A 19,195-nucleotide genomic window follows, 5' to 3' on the forward strand; every position below is an offset into this window, starting at 1 on the left:
AATAATCTGAAAAGGAAAATGGAAATGATTGCTAATTGGGAACCTTTGCTCACTCCCGGGTTTGGCTTCTGGGCTAGGCCCTGCCACACGCCCAGGTGTTGTAATAAGCTTATTAGAGGACTCTGTTAAGTCGGATTCCACCTCATCCATGCCTGTCATCTTTGTCTTTTCAACCCCGGGGGGGGCGGAGGCGGTTCACCATGACAGACGACGAGATGATGGAAACTACTGGAGCATAAAGAACACCTGGTTGCCTAGTTGCCCATCTACAGTACAGTACAGTACTGGCCCATCCTTACCTGTTGTTGTCCCCCACCCTCTTTGTAAACAAACCCCTTTTGTGGAGACGTTACTATGTAGAGACGATGTTGGCTAAGACTGTCTACACAACGTGCATGTAGTAAACATGGGTGGGCCAGTGGGCGGTTCACGAGGACGGGTGTGTCCGCCAGTATCACCTAGCGTCCTGTCATTTGTGAGTACCTCTGCCCCCTCGTAGGACTGGAAATATGTGAATATCTCAAATGACATCCGTATCCCCATATAGCCCCTTCAACCAGAGCCGTGTCTCTCTCTCTCTCTCTCTCTGGTCAAGATTGGGGCTCTGGTCCAAAGTAGTACTGTACGCTGCGAGCAGAACGGCGCGTAACCCGAATTATGACGCAAGTTTCTCATTGACGATGTACGCGAATGTGGGAAGTTACGCCTTACAGGGATACAGTGTTATTTTAGACTCGGGACCACGTGTCCTCGTCCGTAGTCTACTCTGTTACTCTGACCTGTGTGTGTCTTTCTCTGAATACTCTCAGTACTGTATGTCCTCTGAGGTCAACTTACAGTACTGTCAAAATAGCCTGATTAACCTTTACCTTAACCTTTCTCTCCCTCCCTCTCTCTGTCTCCCCCCCCCCCCCCGCCACAGCTGCTGGAGTACGTAGGTAAGGGGAAGAGTATCATGGATGTGGGTCTGGCCCAGGCTCGCCAGCCTCTGACCACCCGCAGCCACTATTTTGAAGTGGAGATCGTTGACGCTGGAGAAAAGTGCTACATCGCCCTGGGCCTGACGAGAAGGGTAAGCAGCACTCTCAACTCATAATGCTGGATCTCCCCAGCCAACCCCCTAGCTCCTTACACCCTTGAGTAGATCTCAAGAGGATCGGATAGGTTTTTAAGAAGCAGTATGGCAAGATTCCACCTGGCTTATCAGAGGACATGATCTAGCTATTGCCATAATCCCTCTTCTTCACAAAACGGTCTACACAAAGTAGGTGCTGGGCACTGATTTGGGATCAGGACAGTCTGTACACATGTTGTTGTTCTTGTTGTTTTTATAACGATCGCTTCGTGTCATGAGATTGCACGTAGTTAGTTTTTTTGGGTCATCCTACTTAATTTCTTTCCCATTTACTAAACAGCTTTGTTGTAGGACGCTGTGTGCTCGCCGGACATAATGGCGACTTGGTAAGATGAAACACGCAGAGGAGGAAAAAAACAATTAAGAAATGTTAGCACGTCTAATTGGAACCCTTGTTTCTTTTTCCAAAGAATGCACATGAGGTTCCCATTTAATGTAAGCACAGCACAGGAGTTGCAGTTCCCATAATAACCTGGCTTTACAGCGCAACATGAACCAAAAAGCTGTTTTGGTACTGATCAAGACCGATCAGCACACAGTAACACAGCATGGGATATCAGTGGGTAAAAAGTTGATGTTTCAGGCACTGAAAAAAAATCCCCAAGTGGACCAACAAATGCATGATGTTGAGGTCAGACCATATACAGTATCGTGTGACAGAAGGGAGCACAGAAATACAGTTGGAAATGACTGAAGAAGGTCCAATCCTGATGCATGTGCCTCGTTTGTTTTTTTGGACTCTGATTTCGAGGACCAGAGAGACAGGATGGGATGGGCCTCTGTAGGTACAGAATGTTCTAGCCTTGAGACACCAGTAGGGTGCTTGGTGGTGCTGGTGGTGGTGGTGGTGGTGGCAGCGGTGGTGGTGGTGGTGATGGTGGTGGGGGCAGTAGTGAAAGCCTCCCCAGCCATGGCGTGGGCTGCTGCTGCTGTGTGGCGCTCCTCTCTCCCTGGTGCGTCCGAGGCCGTGGCGCAGGCAGAGACTAATGGCTGTCAGGCTGGAGACCGCAGACACTTTAACCAACTTGTCTAGTGGGGGAAAGTGGAGCAACAAGGCCACTGGGTCTGCTCTCCTGCCTCCCCTAGACACACACACACACGCACACACACACACACACACACACACGAAAACACACACACACACACACACACACGAAGAAAACACACACACACACACACACAGACTAAAAAACACACATACACACACACCGTCGACCAACTTATCTTGTGGCGGATTGAGCAAGGCCGTTGCTTCCCTCACCCAGACCTTAAAGAAGCTGGGTGGTGATAACTCCCTCCCCTCCTCCTCCTCCTCCTCCTCCTCCCTTCACAGTAATTTCCATCTCTCTCCATCTGTGTTTCATTACAAGGACATTTCGTGGCAAAGGCCAACAGAGGTGATAATGCAGGTAATTAGACATTTGTCAAAGTACTGTTTACTAGTCACATTGCATGCTGGGTTCACACAGCATCCTGCTGCTGGCCCGGCCCAGAGAAGGGACCCCAACACAAACACGTATCAGGTCATTATTGGCCTGGAGTTTAGGAGGGGAGTCGTCTCCCTGGTGACTGATGGCTGCGCCGTGCCGACCTCTACTTCCATTATGGCAGTGCAGCAGACCTCTACTTCCTGTATGGCAGAGCAACAGACCTCTACTTCCAGTATGGCAGAGCAGAAGACCTCTACTTCCAGTATGGCAGAGCAGAAGACCTCTACTTCCAGTATGGCAGAGCAGAAGACCTCTACTTCCTGTATGGCAGAGCAGCAGACCTCTACTTCCAGTATGGCAGAGCAGAAGACCTCTACTTCCAGTATGGCAGAGCAGAAGACCTCTACTTCCAGTATGGCAGAGCAGAAGACCTCTACTTCCAGTATGGCAGAGCAGAAGACCTCTACTTCCAGTATGGCAGAGCAGCAGACCTCTACTTCCTGTATGGCAGAGCAGAAGACCTCTACTTCCTGTATGGCAGAGCAGCAGACCTCTACTTCCTGTATGGCAGAGCAGCAGACCTCTACTTCCTGTATGGCAGAGCAGCAGACCTCTACTTCCAGTATGGCAGAGCAGCAGACCTCTACTTCCTGTATGGCAGAGCAGCAGACCTCTACTTCCTGTATGGCAGAGCAGCAGACCTCTACTTCCTGTATGGCAGAGCAGCAGACCTCTACTTCCTGTATGGCAGAGCAGCAGACCTCTACTTCCTGTATGGCAGAGCAGCAGACCTCTACTTCCTGTATGGCAGAGCAGCAGACCTCTACTTCCTGTATGGCAGAGCAGCAGACCTCTACTTCCTGTATGGCAGAGCAGCAGACCTCAACTTCCTGTATGGCAGAGCAGCAGACCTCGACTTCCTGTATGGCAGAGCAGCAGACCTCAACTTCCTGTATGGCAGAGCAGCAGACCTCGACTTCCTGTATGGCAGAGCAGCAGACCTCGACTTCCTGTATGGCAGAGCAGCAGACCTCTACTTCCTGTATGGCAGAGCAGCAGACCTCTACTTCCTGTATGGCAGAGCAGCAGACCTCTACTTCCTGTATGGCAGAGCAGCAGACCTCAACTTCCTGTATGGCAGAGCAGCAGACCTCGACTTCCTGTATGGCAGAGCAGCAGACCTCTACTTCCTGTATGGCAGAGCAGCAGACCTCTACTTCCTGTATGGCAGAGCAGCAGACCTCTACTTCCAGTATGGCAGAGCAGCAGACCTCTATGTCAGGTGTGGTGGAAGCTTAAAGGCCTATTACACTTCCAGTGAACTATCTTTTTTTTCAAGAACCCCCCCCCCCCAAAAAAAGAAAGAAACAAAAGGTTCTTACCCTAGATGTTCTACAATTATTATTATTTTTGCAATAATTAAATAATCTTTTAGTGGAAATAAGTGAAAATGAGCTCCAAATCTCAGTCTATTTCATGGCATTCGTGTCTTTGTGTTATGAAGTTTGGATGTTTGCTAATGTACTCTGTGCGTAAAGGAGGTGGGGGGGGGGGGGGCCTGTAATCTAAGATCTGTTTAACCCCCCAGCCCCACTTCCCAGACCTGGCGCTACCTCTGCCCTCGCTCTCTTTCCTCTACAGATAAGAGTGGAGATGTATGTATGTATGCTTGGTCGCTGTGCAGCTTGCATCCGGAATACACACTGGTTGCTATGGTGCAGGACAAAGACCGATCTAGACCGAGGGAGGCAGCGGTGGAGAACAGCATTGGAGCCTCAGCTGTGTGTGTGTGTGTGTGTGTGTGTGTGTGTGTGTGTGTGTGTGTGCGTGTGCGCGCGTGTGTGCGTGTGTGTGTGTGTGTGTGTGTGTGTGTGTGTGTGTGTGTGTGTGTGTGAGTATGAGCCACTGTGGCGGGCCGTTATCGTTCTGGCCTACTCGGCCCTTTCCTCTGCCCTCTTCCTTCCCCACGGGGTCAGTTTCAGCTCCAGCCCCCCCCACCCAGAGGAACTCAGTTTCCTCTGACCTGGGACTGGGAACTACCCTCCCTGATGGAGCACTACACACACACACACACACACACATACACACACACCGCCTGTCTGCTGCGTGTGAACATGTTTATTCTACAGAGGTCAGGTTCAGAACAAAGACCACTGTGCCTGGGCCAAGCGTAGAAATAGAGTTGACAGAACAGACATTCCCATTCAAATCAAACGGCCCGTGGCGGGTAGAGCGTGAGGGGAGAAATCTATTTCTAGAATTCTGGCCTCTCTGTCCAGGTTCAGCAACAACAATACAACATGCGGTTGTTGACTTAACTCCATCAAGACAAGCCGCCGATCTATCTGTGGCTGGCGGGCACTTCATGAAAGTGGTGGTTTTACACCATGATGACAAGGGGTTACGTTACACAAACAGACAAGACTACACCCCCCTCACTACCCCAACCCTCCGTGTATTTCTGAGATTGTAGACACACAGACACACATACACATACATACAGTACATGCTCACACACAACACCACTCTCTGAGGTTGTGGGCACTCATACAGACACATACACACACCCACACATACCACACACACACGCTCACCTGTGGTGATCCTTGGGGGATATTTATAGCTGGGACTGGGAGATGAGTATCTGTTTTGTTGGCCACGGGTAGCAGCAGCAGCATCTCTCTGGCGGTTTGTTGTTCAGTCTGTCACAGTGTGGAAATGCAGGCTGCTCCTGTGACACTGATAAAGCACCTAGGGATCAGATAGGGCTCTGCTATGGACCAAAGGCTAGCTACTGTGTTTGTTGTTCTTGGATGCAGCTCACTTGATACCGATGGCTTCTGCAGACTTGTGGTGGTCGAAAGTTCATGTTTAGGAAGGGCTTAGGTTAATGTGCAGCACGTACATTTACACAGAGACAGTTGTTGACAGTTTATGCCTATTTGTTATTACAAATGTGAGATATTATATCAAATATTCATATTATACCGTACTTGGTAAGCTCATTTGATTACTTACAGTTGTTGTTTAATACTAATAGCAAGTTGTCAATATTTGGGCAATTACTGCTGCATTGCTCTAGCCCCAGACAATAACTTGGCTGAAATGGCAGGGATACAAACTGAGGGGTATTATATCTTTCATATCTTAGACCCAGGCCTGCGGTTCAGAGGGAATACTGTAAGTCCATCAGATAAACAGATCCAATAAGCACTGGTCTCACCGAAGAATTGATTCAGACCAGAGTCTCATCCCTTGGTGAAACCAAACCCCTGACCGACAAGAGAGACAATCCTCTCCTCTGGTCTCGTCTCGTCATCCTGAGAGCAGGCCAGAGAAATCCCTGGGCTTGTGGTCGAGAGAGGGAAAAGAGGGAATAGAAGAGCAGACTTGGCTGAAGCGTTGGAGCGGGAGCTGCATTCCTCCGTCTCCGAGTCTTCCTCTACTGGTGTCTCGCTCTGTCTCTCTCTCTCTCTCTTTCTCTTCCTCACTCTGTCTCTCTCTCTCTCTCTCGTTCTCTCCCTCTCCCTGTCTGTCTGTCTCCTCTTCTCGCCCCGGTGGGGTTGTCAGACTGCAGCGTCCGTCAGTCCGTTCGGGACGGCTGTGTTTCCCCTCATGTCTGACCCGTAGCATCTGGGGTCTCTCTCCGGTCTCTGGTCTCTAAGTCTCTGTTTTATGACCGGAGGAGCTGTTGCACCATTCCCACCTGTGGGGAAATCAGAAGTCAGTTTACACACCAGACTTGGGTCAGACACATTCAGAATGTCAAATACTTTGGCTCTGATTGATCGTGTTTGTCTTGTTCTATGGGTCCAGTGGGAAAGGTTCTGAAAAGTGCTCTCCAAAGTGCAACGCTAAATCAACCACACGTCAAATACTATATACTGTGTATCGCACATTGCACCTACCTCTTTGATATAGCCTCTTTTATACATCTGTACATTACATACTGTTCATAAGCTACCGTAACTGTACATAGCTCATAACTGTATATACCTCTAAACTACCGTACATGCCTTACTGTACCTGTCATTGTCATGTTTTTATATCATGTTTTTTTTTAAATATCATGTTCTTATCACTATTCGCAGTGCACTTCTGGTTAGATGCTAAACTGCATTTCGTTGTCTAGTACCGTACTTGTACTCTGCAATGACAATAAAGTTTAATCTAATCTATACTGTATATACACACAATGTTTGGGTTTGTGAGGAGGGCTACACAAATTACAAATACTTTCCTCTTACTTTGTATTATTATTCATATTAGCCTGTTGCATGTAATCGGAATTACACATGGCTGAATTACCCCGGCTATTATATAGACGTTACAGTCGCTTAATTTGTCATCATTTAGAATTGTTTGTAATCTTCATATGGAGAAGACAGGTCTCCTAGGAGGGTCCTCCGTATCCCACCGCTCCTGGGTTGTTTTTAGGAAATGGAGTAGAAGAACTGGACCCAGGGATGAATGAAAAGGTTAGACCCAAGTTGTCTTCCTGCTCTCGGGTCTGCGGTCCTGTGGTCGACTCCTAACGGATGTCGGACTGAGAGAACAAAAAACATCTCCGGTTATTCACTCTGACTCACTCTCTGATCTTTGCCAAATGTTGGCCCTCTGATTATTTCTGTTGGCATGACGAAGCTGCATAGAAAAGAGGTATCAGCTGTGCCCCAAAGTGGCAACCAACCAACCAACACTGGAAATGAAAATCTAGTGGGGAGGAAAAATGGTCTGGAATCGAAAAAACGGTCCCAGTGGGAATCGAACCCCATACCTAAGCAATGCTAGCACCTACGCTCCACCAACTGAGCCACACAGAACGAACCATGAATGTAATACTATAATGAAACGATTGTGGCGTAATTTAACTCTCTCAATGACTATTTGTCAGGGCTGGGGTTTCTCTGGTGACAAGAGTAAATGGGGGAGAGGATGCTAGCTGTAGTGACCTCTGTGTGTGTGTGTGTGTGTGTGTGTGTGTGTGTGTGTGTGTGTGTGTGTGTCTCTGTGTGTGCAGGACTACCCCAAGAACAGACACCCAGGCTGGAGTCGAGGCTCAGTGGCGTACCATGCAGGTGAGTCATCACACGCCCCACTCTTCTCTCTGTTGCCTCAGTATGTAGTACCATACAATCGTCTTCTGTTTTGGCCCTCCGACCATCTACCTGTCTTAGCTTATACACATTCACTTTCCCTTAGCGAAATACAGTATGTGGGAGGTTGTTTTTAGATGGATCATCACTCACAGACATTTCCTGTGTATCCATCTATCTACAATTCAGTTTAAAAAACCAACATGTTTGGGCACCCATCTCTGCTGGCTGTAGATAGAGTCTGCAAGCATCGCACAGCGTCTGAAGAACAAAGTGGATCATATCTCACTCCGCGGGGAGTTATCTCTTAAACTGAAGATTGAAAAAAACGAAGAAAGAATTTTTTTTTTTTTTATGGAATCGGTGCGAGATATCGCTCAAACTCAAGAGAGAGACAGAATCAGTTAAGAGTTATCACGGTTGTGTAACTGCTCAGTGTGGCCCTTTGTGACGACAGCTATCTCCTCAGGGATCTGCCCAAAGCCGACATGCAGTCTTCACCACCCGTACGCTATCGCTAACAGATTAGCCATCAAGTGATGCTGCTGTGATACTGTCGGAAGGAGCTCGTGGTTCTTTATCTGGCATGGCCCAGTATGAAGGGCCCGATTGTTAAAACCTCAGGGGGGGTTGGAGAGGGCCTCAGCCATGGCTGTTTAAGTGTGTGTGTGTGTGTGTGTGTGTGTGTGTGTGTCTGTTTGTGTGTGTGTGTGTGTGTGTGTGTGTGTGTCTGTGTGTCTGTCTGTGTGTCTGTGTCTGTGTGTCTGTGTTTCTATGTGTGTGCATGCGTGTGTGTGTGTGTGTGTATGTGTGTCTGTCTATGTGTGTCTATGTGTCTGTGTGTGTGTATGCGTGTGTCTGTGTCTGTGTCTGTGTGTGTGCGTATGCGTGTGTCTGTGTGTGCGTGTCTGTGTGCGTGTGCGTGTGTGTGTGTGTGTGTGCACGCGTGTGCGTGTGTGTGTGCGCGTGTGCGTGTGCGTGTGTGTGTGTGTCTTCACTCCACGCATGTTAAGAGTTGACAGTGCATCAGCTTGTTTACTCGCTCCATATCTGTCCTACTGGGGGACTGATGCTGCAGTGCTGAGGGATGGGGCTCACAACACTCCATGCCATGCCAGTCCCAGCGGACTGTGTTTATGTGAGCTGCCTGGTTTGGCTGGCGCACGGAGGATGCCACAGCAATGTGCACGTCCCAGCACAGCTCCCATTAATCTTATTTGTTAGAGACTAAAATGATGTATGTGGCTTTCCACGCTGCGCCTGAGGTTAGCCTTCCCATGCTTGGGTTGAGGCGCAGGCTCTGATCCAGCTCCTAGAGCTCATCGGGCGTCTCTCTCACCCCTTATTACTGCCCGCGCTCCACGCATCCTATACTTTTCACAGAGCAACGCCGAGGTTTTTCGAATATGGCAACAACATACTTTGGCGACATGACAAAGTACCTATGTGTACAACGCTTAAATACTTCTACTCTTCAAATGAAAGGACAGATTCTCATAAAAGAAGAGACGATTTAAGACAATTTGGTTCCCTTGTTTGGTTTCTGCAAGCTGGGGTGGGGAATTAAAACATATATTTTTTAAATGTACAACCAAACCCCAGTGAAGGGCAAAGAGCACTCATGTAAAGCGTCCCCCTGCCCGCTGGTTACCTCCTCTGGCTCTTCAGGTCACCACCGTATCTATTTATGTGTTTACCTCACGTTCCTGGAGGGCAGGTGTCTGCCAGCGTATCGCTCTCTCTCTCTTTATTTATGTATGTGTTTATGTTGGATGTTGGCTCGGTGCGGACCTCTATCCCGTGTGTGGCTGTGATGAGGGGAGGAGTAGGAGGAGGAGGAGGAGGAGGTGGAGGTGGTGGTGTTGATGTCGATGGGCCGTGGCATAGCATGGACCCTCTGCGCCCTGTTTGGAGCCGCCAGCCAGCGAGGCAGCAGCAACAGCACTCAGCAAGCCTCATTAACCCTGTGGCGCTGGCACGGCGCCCTATCGTAGCTCCTCATCAGTGACTAACACGCGCTGTGACTCAACACCCGCACCAGGACCCAGCCCAACCACCATGCTGCTCTAAACCGCCAACACCACCCAGTCTTGCTAGCTTAACCTCACTGGCACAGGGCCTGGTTACCACATAGCTCTACCTAGCCTAGCCTAGCCCGCCCCACTCAGGCGGCAGTAACCCTAATCCACTCGTTACTCCACACCGCTTTGCCCAGTCTAGCCATGACATGGACCAGCTCCACAACGTAGCCCCCCAGCCCAACCCCCATACAGCCCTAACCACCACCACCACCACCACCACTTCCACTCAGCCTAGCTGAACCTGACTTAGACCTTTTAGAGTAAATTCTTAGGGTGAAACCCTAATGCCTCTACGCGACTGTGATGTTAACAAAAAAACCTGGATTTTTCATGTTTTAGGAACCTGTTCGAGTCAAAGTTTCCTCAACAGGGAAGCCCGGTCTTTTCCAGACAAACTGGCATATTATGAAATCTTGCCGGCCCTGTTTCCCCGTTCCCAGCTCTCTATCGCCAGGTTTCCTGGCTTCTTAGGTGCCAGAGAGGCTGCCTGCCCTGCCCAGCCCTGCCCCAGGTCCCCCCCAGCCTCAAGTCCCCCCCAGCCTCAAGTCCCCCCCAGCCTCAAGTCCCCCCCAGCCTCAAGTCCTCCCCAGCCTCAAGTCCCCCCCAGCCTCAAGTCCTCCCCAGCCTCAAGTCCTCCCCAGCCTCAAGTCCTCCCCAGCCTCAAGTCCTCCCCAGCCTCAAGTCCCCTGCAGCCTCAAGTCCCCCCCAGCCTCAAGTCCCCCCCAGCCTCAAGTCCCCCCCAGCCTCAAGTCCCCCCCAGCCTCAAGTCCCCCCCAGCCTCAAGTCCCCTGCAGCCTCAAGTCCTCCCCAGCCTCAAGTCCCCCCCAGCCTCAAGTCCCCTGCAGCCTCAAGTCCCCCCCAGCCTCAAGTCCCCTGCAGCCTCAAGTCCTCCCCAGCCTCAAGTCCCCCCCAGCCTCAAGTCCCCCCCAGCCTCAAGTACCCCCCAGCCCCAGCCTCAAGTACCACCCAGCCTCAAGTCCCCCCCAGCCTCAAGTCCCCCCCAGCCTCAAGTCCCCCCCAGCCTCAAGTCCACCCCAGCCTCGGCTCCAGCTACCACCCAGCCCCAGGACCCGACCTCCCCCTCCCCCCCCCCCCTCCACTCTCCACAATCCACTCCACTATTTTTAGCAGCGCTCCTGTGCCGGCGTGGCTCCAGGGCTAGCAGAGTGTGTGGTGTTGTGACAGGGCCCGCATGGGAGCCGTAATGATACAGTGTCTCCGTCTCCCGCCCCGTGATCCGATAGAGATTGTTTAAACAGTATCCTGGGCCGGGGACGGGTCCCATGACAACTCCACAAATATTTACCAGCCACGCCGTGCTAGAGGATTCTGTCTGCAGGCTACCCTCTGCAATGTTTTTCTTTCTTTTTCTCTCTTTTTTTTATTTTTATTTTTTATTGTTGTCTCTCTCTTTTACTTTGCGTTTGTTGTTTTGTTGTTTTCCAGCAGAGTGTTTTTCCGGAGTACGGCACTGGCCTGTTGAGATCACATGGGAGTGAAACTTCAACCACATAGTACAGAGAACTTTCAGGATGCGGTTAAGTCTTCACAGGGCTTTTTAGGTTAATTATGTTAAAACAGTGAGGTGAAAGGCAAGAAGGGACCTGAACTCATTGTTTTTAATTCATCCTTGATATACCAGTTAGTCCAGTCATTTATATTGAATGATGTTTAACATCCCATTAGTGAAGTTGTTTATCTGAAACACCAGTCTACTTTAAGAGGCTTATGAAAGCCACATGAACAGTGTCTTCTGACTCTTCTCTTTGCATCTTCTCTCTCTCTCTTCTCTCTGTCTCTCTCTCTGTCCCTCTCTCTGTCTCTCTCTCTCTCTCTCTCTCTCTCTCTCTCTCCCTCTCCCTCTATCTCTCTGTGTGACAGATGATGGGAAGATCTTCCATGGCAGTGGGGTTGGGGACCCCTTTGGTCCTCGCTGCCTTGAGGGTGACATCATGGGTTGTGGCATCATGTTCCCGCGGGACTACATACTGGACGGTGAAGGTGAGGGCAGGTGAAGGTGAGGGCGGGTGAAGGTGAGGGCAGGTGAAGGTGAGGGCAGGTCAGGTGACTACATACTGGACGGTGAAGGTGAGGGCAGGTGAAGGTGAGGGCAGGTCAGGTGACTACATACTGGACGGTGAGGGCAGGTGAAGGTGAGGGCAGGTGAAGGTGAGGGCGGGTCAGTCACCCCCATAAATGACATAACATTCTGTATCACACATTCTGTATCCAAGCACCTCGAGAACAAAAAGGCCTATGCCCGAATTATGTTTGTTGACTTTAGTTCCGCCTTTAATACGGTACAACCCCACGTACTCTTAGGAAAGCTCAAAGACATGGGTGTCAATAGTACTTTAATCAAATGGATCCATTCCTTCATGTTAGAAAGAGAACAGCAAGTGAAAGTCAATGGAACACTGTCAGTGACTAAACACTGCAGTACAGGTGTCCCCCAAGGTTGCGTTCTGTCTCCATATCTTTTCTCAGTATACACCAACGACTGTAAAAGTAACCACCCAAGCAACCATATTATAAAATATGCTGACGACACTGCAATTCTAAGTCTCCTTGATAAAGATACAGACCCCTCGGTGCTCCATGATGAGATTAATATATTCACTAAATGGTGCGACAGCAACCATCTCATCTTAAACCCCACCAAAACTCAGGAGGTTGTGTTAGACCCAAGGCAGGTAACTGACCATGAGCCTGTGGTCGTTAAAGACCAAACAATCATCCAGGTGCCCTCTTACAAGTACTTAGGTATTCAATTAGACAACCATCTCTGCTGGAATACACACTTAGACAGCTTATGTAACAAACTACAGCAGAGGCTTTATCACCTGAGGCGACTCAGACTTTATGGGGTGAGAAAGCAGATCATGAGAATTTTCTATCAGTCCATTGTTGAAAGTGTAATCAGATATGGAATAATTGTGTGGTTTGGCAACTTAACTGTACAACAAAAAAACAGACTAGTCAGCATTCACAAAACAGCTATGAAAATTGTAGGTGAAAGAGACTATGTGATCCTAAATAAACTATATGAAAAAGCTGTCCTGGACAAGGCTAACAAGATAATCGCAGACCCCCAACATCCGCTCTCCACAGAATACGAAGTTCTCCCCCTAGGTAGAAGGCTTCGCATGCCAAGATGTAACTATAAGCTCTTAAAACTATCATTTGTCCCATTCTCCATTAAACTAATCAATTCTCTCAAGCAGAAACGATGATTAGGACATGATCACCAGCACCTGCACTTTATCTTAGACACCACTTGAAGGGCCATGTGCAATATTCGAAAACACCACTTGAAGGGTTATGTGCAATATATATTTATACCAAATGATGCCATGTCCAGGTGGAAACTGCTGCCAATGTCACTCAATGTTTGTTGCTGTCCTGTTGTTTACTTTGTCTACTGTATGTTGTATCGTCACTGTTGCACTTGAAGCATGAAAGTACCATGCCCAAGACAAATTTCCCCTCGGGGACAATAAAGTACAATCAATCAATCAATCAATAATGATGATGTGTTGCTATCTGAGGCAGACCTGGGTCAAATCCACTACATTATGTTCAATACTTATTGTGCTTGATTTAGCTTGGAATTTTCACTTTTCAGGCAATTCCATTAGTCCCACTGTTCCACACAAACTAAATAAAGCGCTTCTCTCGTATGTGACAGTATTTAAGCTATTGAGGTTCGAAAAAACCTTTGCAAGAAGGCAAAGCTGGGAGGTACAGACTGTACAAATACAAAAGATAGAAATACACATGAAAGACAAGTGTCTGCAGGGCATCTGGGCTCAAGGTCAAGGTACGGTGCAGCGTTTACATTTGAACTCTTGGGCGCAGCTTGCGGCGACCTCAAACCTTCGCGGCCCACTTAGGAAACAGCTGATTAGGAAGTGCAACCGGGTCCTCCGTTGAAAAACAATGGTGCAATGCCGCTGTTGCGCTTATCATCCGCTTGAGAGATTATTCAGCTGTGTGTGTGTGTGTGTGTGTGTGTGTGTGTCCTGTCCTGTCCTCAGATGACTTTGATGACTGGGACCGGCTGGAGGTTCGGCCAAAGCAGGGGCGCATTCAGAATGTCCTGTACTTAAACGACGAAGAGGAGGAGGAAGAGGGTGACGACATGGAACAGGAGAACGACGGCAGGAAGGTCATGGTGAGCGGCTCTCTTTAACCCCAAGTCCACCCCTGTTAAAGTCTCCATGCACAAACACTGACATAAGCCCTGTCCGGACGGCATATAAATGTCCTGAGGACCTCGGTAATATATGTTTTACCTGGGGTAATTCGGTCATTTTTATCCCGTCCGGACCGACCATGTCAGTGATTTACTCCGGGGACCCCAGTAATTATTCCGGCTGGAATTACCTACTGTTTTTCAGCAAACCCTGAGGTCCTCTGATAATTATATTACCGTCCGGATTGACATGTCAGTATTTGGTACGCATTGCATGATTTTGCGTGATATTAATACTAGAATTTACCGCTTTGACCGGGCTGTGAGATCTAAGGTATTAGGTGAGCTCTGTGCAAACAATGGATGTGGATGACATTATTGACTCCCTTGAATCTCCACTATCGGATAACCAAACCACCTAAAAGGTTAATTCTAGCGAATTTACCTAACATTAGCTTGTAAACTGTGCAGTTTGTATGGTCTGGCACTCTATAAATCACGGTGTCTGACAACACACAGGGATGAAGTTAGGGGTGGGAATCGCAAGGTAACTCACGTATTGATAACCGTACAATATTTTGCCCCCCGTACCCGAGTTAAAGGGAAGCCTTGTTTTGAAATATAATCGTTCCAGACTTGAGATGTCGTATCTGTTTTTCCCCGCTTTGCGCCATTTCAGCCATTCATCTTCTTAATTTTTATAACATCACAACATTCTGATAGAACATCGACATGCTAGAAACACATAACTACACATAATTAGATGATCACACAGCCCCAAACGCGAACACATCCCAAAACGAACGTATTTACAAAAGTCTCCCTTACCAGTAGCCTATGGCAAAGGAGAATAGTAAATCCAATCAACAAATTATGAGTATTTTGTGATCGTTAAACTGCTGTTTATTATATCGAGTGGGTACTTTAAAACGTAAAGTTTCATGTTATGAAAAAAACCGAGTCTACGAGTGGTTTCGGCTGCGTTCGTAAATTCGTTCTGGAAATCTGATCAGCAGTCATGGAATGCCTCTGATCAAGTAATCAAATGACTTGTTGTTGCTACACGTGCGTTGTGTTGTGGGTCTGACAAAACATCCGGCGGGAACAGCTTCTTCTTCTGTGATGTTAAATGGCAGCTTGCACCCGAAACGCAAACATGCATGGATATGTTTTATTCCATCCGGATCGGTCATTAAAATCACTGGGGTCCTAGGGTAAAAAAATATTACCGAGGTCCTCAGGTAATTTATATGCCATCCGGACAGGGCTATACTGACACTGAAGTCGTGAATGCCACTGTACAGTACAGTAGATACAAATTCCCCACAAGACAAAATACACAAGACAATATACACAAGACAATATACACAAGACAATATATACAAGACAATATACACAAGACAATATACACAAGACAATATACACAAGGCCCAGATAATAAACCACCTGTGTATCGACCTCATTCAAAGCATCCAATAAGGGATTGAGTTGTCGTTTGTTTGTTTGTTGTTACTTTGATACGCTGTAGTTGCTAGATTGATATAAGGGCAGTGAAGTTACAGACCTCGCGTCTCACATTGCTGTTTTGCACGTGCGTTTGTGTGTTTGTGTGTGTGTGTGTGTGTGTGTGTGTGTGTCTAACACTCGTGCATGTGTGCGCTGTTGAAACACTCAAGGGTGAGAATACAATAGGCCAAGTCGTAATCCCCGGATTTGTCAATATTTATCCAGCAGGACACCTTACCCACAAAGCATAATACGTGTCAGTTGGAGTCTTAAGGCTGCATGCCATCAGAGCATAGAAAGGCGGCGGTGTTCAAAATTAACGGCTGTTTGCATTTGTAGATAGAAGTCATCAAGATATGAAGTTGAATACATGTGAAGCGTAATCTTTAGAGTGGTTGGTTCGTGTTTGATATGTGGCGTCATATGACTGAGTCTGTGAGGTACGTGTACTAGAAAGTAGTGAATGTTTGTGGATGAGTGGAGACTGACTTGTCGCCCCCCTGTGGCCGTGCAGGTGTTCTTCACTCGGAATGGGAAGCTGATGGGGCGTCGCGAGGTGGGGGTGCCGGTGGGGGGGTTCTACCCCACCATCGGGATGCTGAGCAGCGGAGAGAAGGTCAAGGTGGACCTGCACCCCCTGAGTGGATAACCTCTGTACCTCCACTGTCCCACAATGTACATGTTATGGCCTGGCCAAGTAGCGACACGAGGCCGGGTACAAGAAGAAGAACCAAACCTGAACCAGCAGGATCTGTGGCAATCAGTCAGGCATACTGTAAAGTACTTGGCAGAAAACCTCCTCAGAGACATAGAGTTGGATAGTTCTATGCAATTTGTTGTTTTATCATTTCTCCTCAAAACTCCCTTTTCCCCTCTCTGTTAAGCAAACAGCCCAGTCCAGGGGCTCTATAACAGTGAGCCCTTAAATTCCCCTCATGAGGTCTGGCACGCTTGGTTTATTTCATCTGTCACCAACCCAAACATAGCAATGCACGGCCAGCATTTGTGCAGAGTCAGAAAGCCTGCCGGTAGTTCCTCTCGCAAGGCACTAAGTTACGTACTCTCCAATCTCAAATGTCTTTCCTAGAACCCTCGCGTCCGCTATCCCCCCGTCTCCTCTCCAACTCATTGGAGGAGAGGGTCTGAGGTTGTGTCCCTCTAATCTCCTCCTCCAATGAGGAATGGAGGAAAGGAGAGGACATGAGGAATGGAGGAGTCTTGAGATTTGACCCATATCTCTGTGTGGAGGGGGCGGGGGGACGGGTGGAGGGGGCGGGGGGCGGGGGGGGGGGAGCCCTCCTGTGAGGGTGCTCTGTACCCTGCCCCCCCCCCCTCGGGCTGGCTGGAGGTGAACATAGTGTTCTTCTGCACAGCAAAAAGAATGGCATCTCTGTACTAACTTCTAAGCCCTTACCCAAGAGTCCAGAGTCTGAAATGTCTGTGAATACACATGTAAAATCAATACTGTAAATGACCATATACTGTATATTTTTGAATGTACAGATTTGTATATCTCTCCCCAATAATATGTTCATTTCTTAGGGTTCTCTGTACATGGAATAAAAAAACATGTAGCTGGTCACATGTAAGGGAAGACTGTTGGCATGTTAGGCTTTCTCCAACGGAGAGAGATAGTCGGAGGGTTAAGGTGTAACTCATTATGCCAGAGCACTTTGTAAGTGATTGTTTGCTCTCCCTATGGAGGATTATCTTACTGGTTATTTTGTCAGAGACGTATCCCAATTAAGTGCCATTTTGATAATGACAAAAAAAAACAACGTATGGGAGTTAAGAAATGCTGTTCCAACTAAAATGGCAGTGATACCTCCTCAGACTGCTTGAGCTGTCGAAAAGACAACGACTCCATTTTCAATCAGAGGAAAAGCTTTAGACATACATAGATTAAAATGCCCCTTCTGATTCAGGGAGCATTTTAGTCTCACGGTTTATCAATATACGAGGGCTAAATTATGATATCACGTTCAGATGTATTTCTCTTGTAAGTATGTGTTGTATATTGCAACCACAGCTAAGTTCCATATTTTAGTCAAGAATAAGAGACTGTTATTCTGTTGAATGACAATGACATTGTGTCCAATGTCTGCTGCAATGGTGAAAAGATACGATATATTGTTGTCACAAGCACTTTAGACGTGTGTGATAATGATTAGGGGTGAGAATAGTACACAGCAGCACCAGCAGGGGGCGCATCTTTGCTGCTTGGTCAGAGATGATGGGACGGGGGTGTCTGTATGTGTTCACAGAGAGGGTGGGACAGGGGTGTCTGTATGTGTTCACAGAGAGGGTGGGACAGGGGTGTCTGTAACTGTTCACAGAGAGGGTGGGACAGGGGTGTCTGTATGTGTTCACAGAGAGGGTGGGACAGGGGTGTCTGTAACTGTTCACAGAGAGGGTGGGACAGGGGTGTCTGTAACTGTTCACAGAGAGGGTGGGACAGGGGTGTCTGTATGTGTTCACAGAGAGGGTGGGACAGGGGTGTCTGTATGTGTTCACAGAGAGGGTGGGACGGGGGTGTCTGTATGTGTTCACAGAGAGGGTGGGACAGGGGTGTCTGTAACTGTTCACAGAGAGGGTGGGACAGGGGTGTCTGTATGTGTTCACAGAGAGGGTGGGACAGGGGTGTCTGTATGTGTTCACAGTAAATTAAACGTACATGTTCGTAAAGGATGAGAGAAGCTTGTTTCGGTTCTATGCCAAATGTGTCTGATTTGGCAGCTTATATGTGTCATGTACTGTATTTCCCACAATCATGCTAAAGGGAATCTGATTAACTAACATGACATATCATATCTCTTTTGGATGATTTAACCCAACAATGAATGATGATGTTCATTTCACCTTGTCATGTCTGACCTTCCTTGAATCATGTTTATACAATCCCAGACCTCGAGCCTTGTTTTCATTCATTCATTCATTCATTCATTCATGAATTCATCCATCCATCCATCCATCCATGCATGGATACAGCAACTATCACCTAGTTAAAAGCATCAAGTTTCATGGAAATGTTTTCCTTATTGACAAACTGTAGGTTGGCTGTCTTTCCATGTCCATAATGTTAATTGCAATGATATTACTAGCTGGATAAGAATAACTTATTGATGCTGATGAGCGTGTGCATTTATTTCACTCACTGGTATCAATACAATCACATACCTCAACAACATTCTGTCTGGCATTTGTCGTAGTGCATGTCTAGGGCTATGAACTGGCCTCTGTGCTCCTAGCTTATGGAAGGATGAATGCAACCACTTGTGCATGATGAATGGTCACATACAGCCCCTTGTTTAACTGGGCTCTTAATGTAATGTTATGTTATCTAGCACCTTGCTTATGTGCAGCATGTAATGATGGTCTTGCCAATTGTATGTAAATACCTTGATAATAAAAATGGTTATTTCCATGTGTGTCGTTTTGTTGTTGGAATTGTTTTCCTAGACCTTCCGTCTTCTAACTAAACTGTGCCAGCGTAGGGTTAAATGAGAGGCCTAAATATCGGGATTTTGTGTACAACAATTCTTTATTCATATGAACAATAACAATCCAGATTTGGTCCCTTGAAAATAAAGTGTAAAACGTACGATTACAAACCCTCCGATAACATTCAGAGACATGGAATGACCCTCTTAGTTTCACCTAATGTGTACAAGCAGTGACCATTTGTCCCAATGTTTCAGTGACAATGAAAGAAAACTAAATTACACTTAGTTGTGAATGTTGTTTCCAGTTTC

At 47.6% G+C, this 19,195-nt stretch overlaps 1 protein-coding gene across 1 annotated transcript in view; it reads left to right on the plus strand.

Annotated features, from left to right (window-relative positions):
• Positions 1-16,607, plus strand: part of spryd3 (SPRY domain containing 3) — a 40,044-nt gene extending 23,437 nt beyond the window's left edge. Inside the window, exons 7-11 of the mRNA XM_080535205.1 lie at positions 923-1,072; positions 7,586-7,643; positions 11,624-11,743; positions 13,780-13,916; positions 15,958-16,607. Coding sequence (XP_080391331.1) covers positions 923-1,072; positions 7,586-7,643; positions 11,624-11,743; positions 13,780-13,916; positions 15,958-16,092 — 600 coding nt within the window. The 3' untranslated portion in view covers positions 16,093-16,607. The remainder of the gene's footprint in view (positions 1-922; positions 1,073-7,585; positions 7,644-11,623; positions 11,744-13,779; positions 13,917-15,957) is intronic.
• The last annotated feature ends 2,588 nt before the right edge of the window (positions 16,608-19,195 follow it).

The sequence above is a fragment of the Nansenia antarctica genome, assembly GCF_963989245.1.
Source record: "Nansenia antarctica genome assembly, chromosome: 6".
NCBI classification, from domain to species: domain Eukaryota; kingdom Metazoa; phylum Chordata; class Actinopteri; order Argentiniformes; family Microstomatidae; genus Nansenia; species Nansenia antarctica.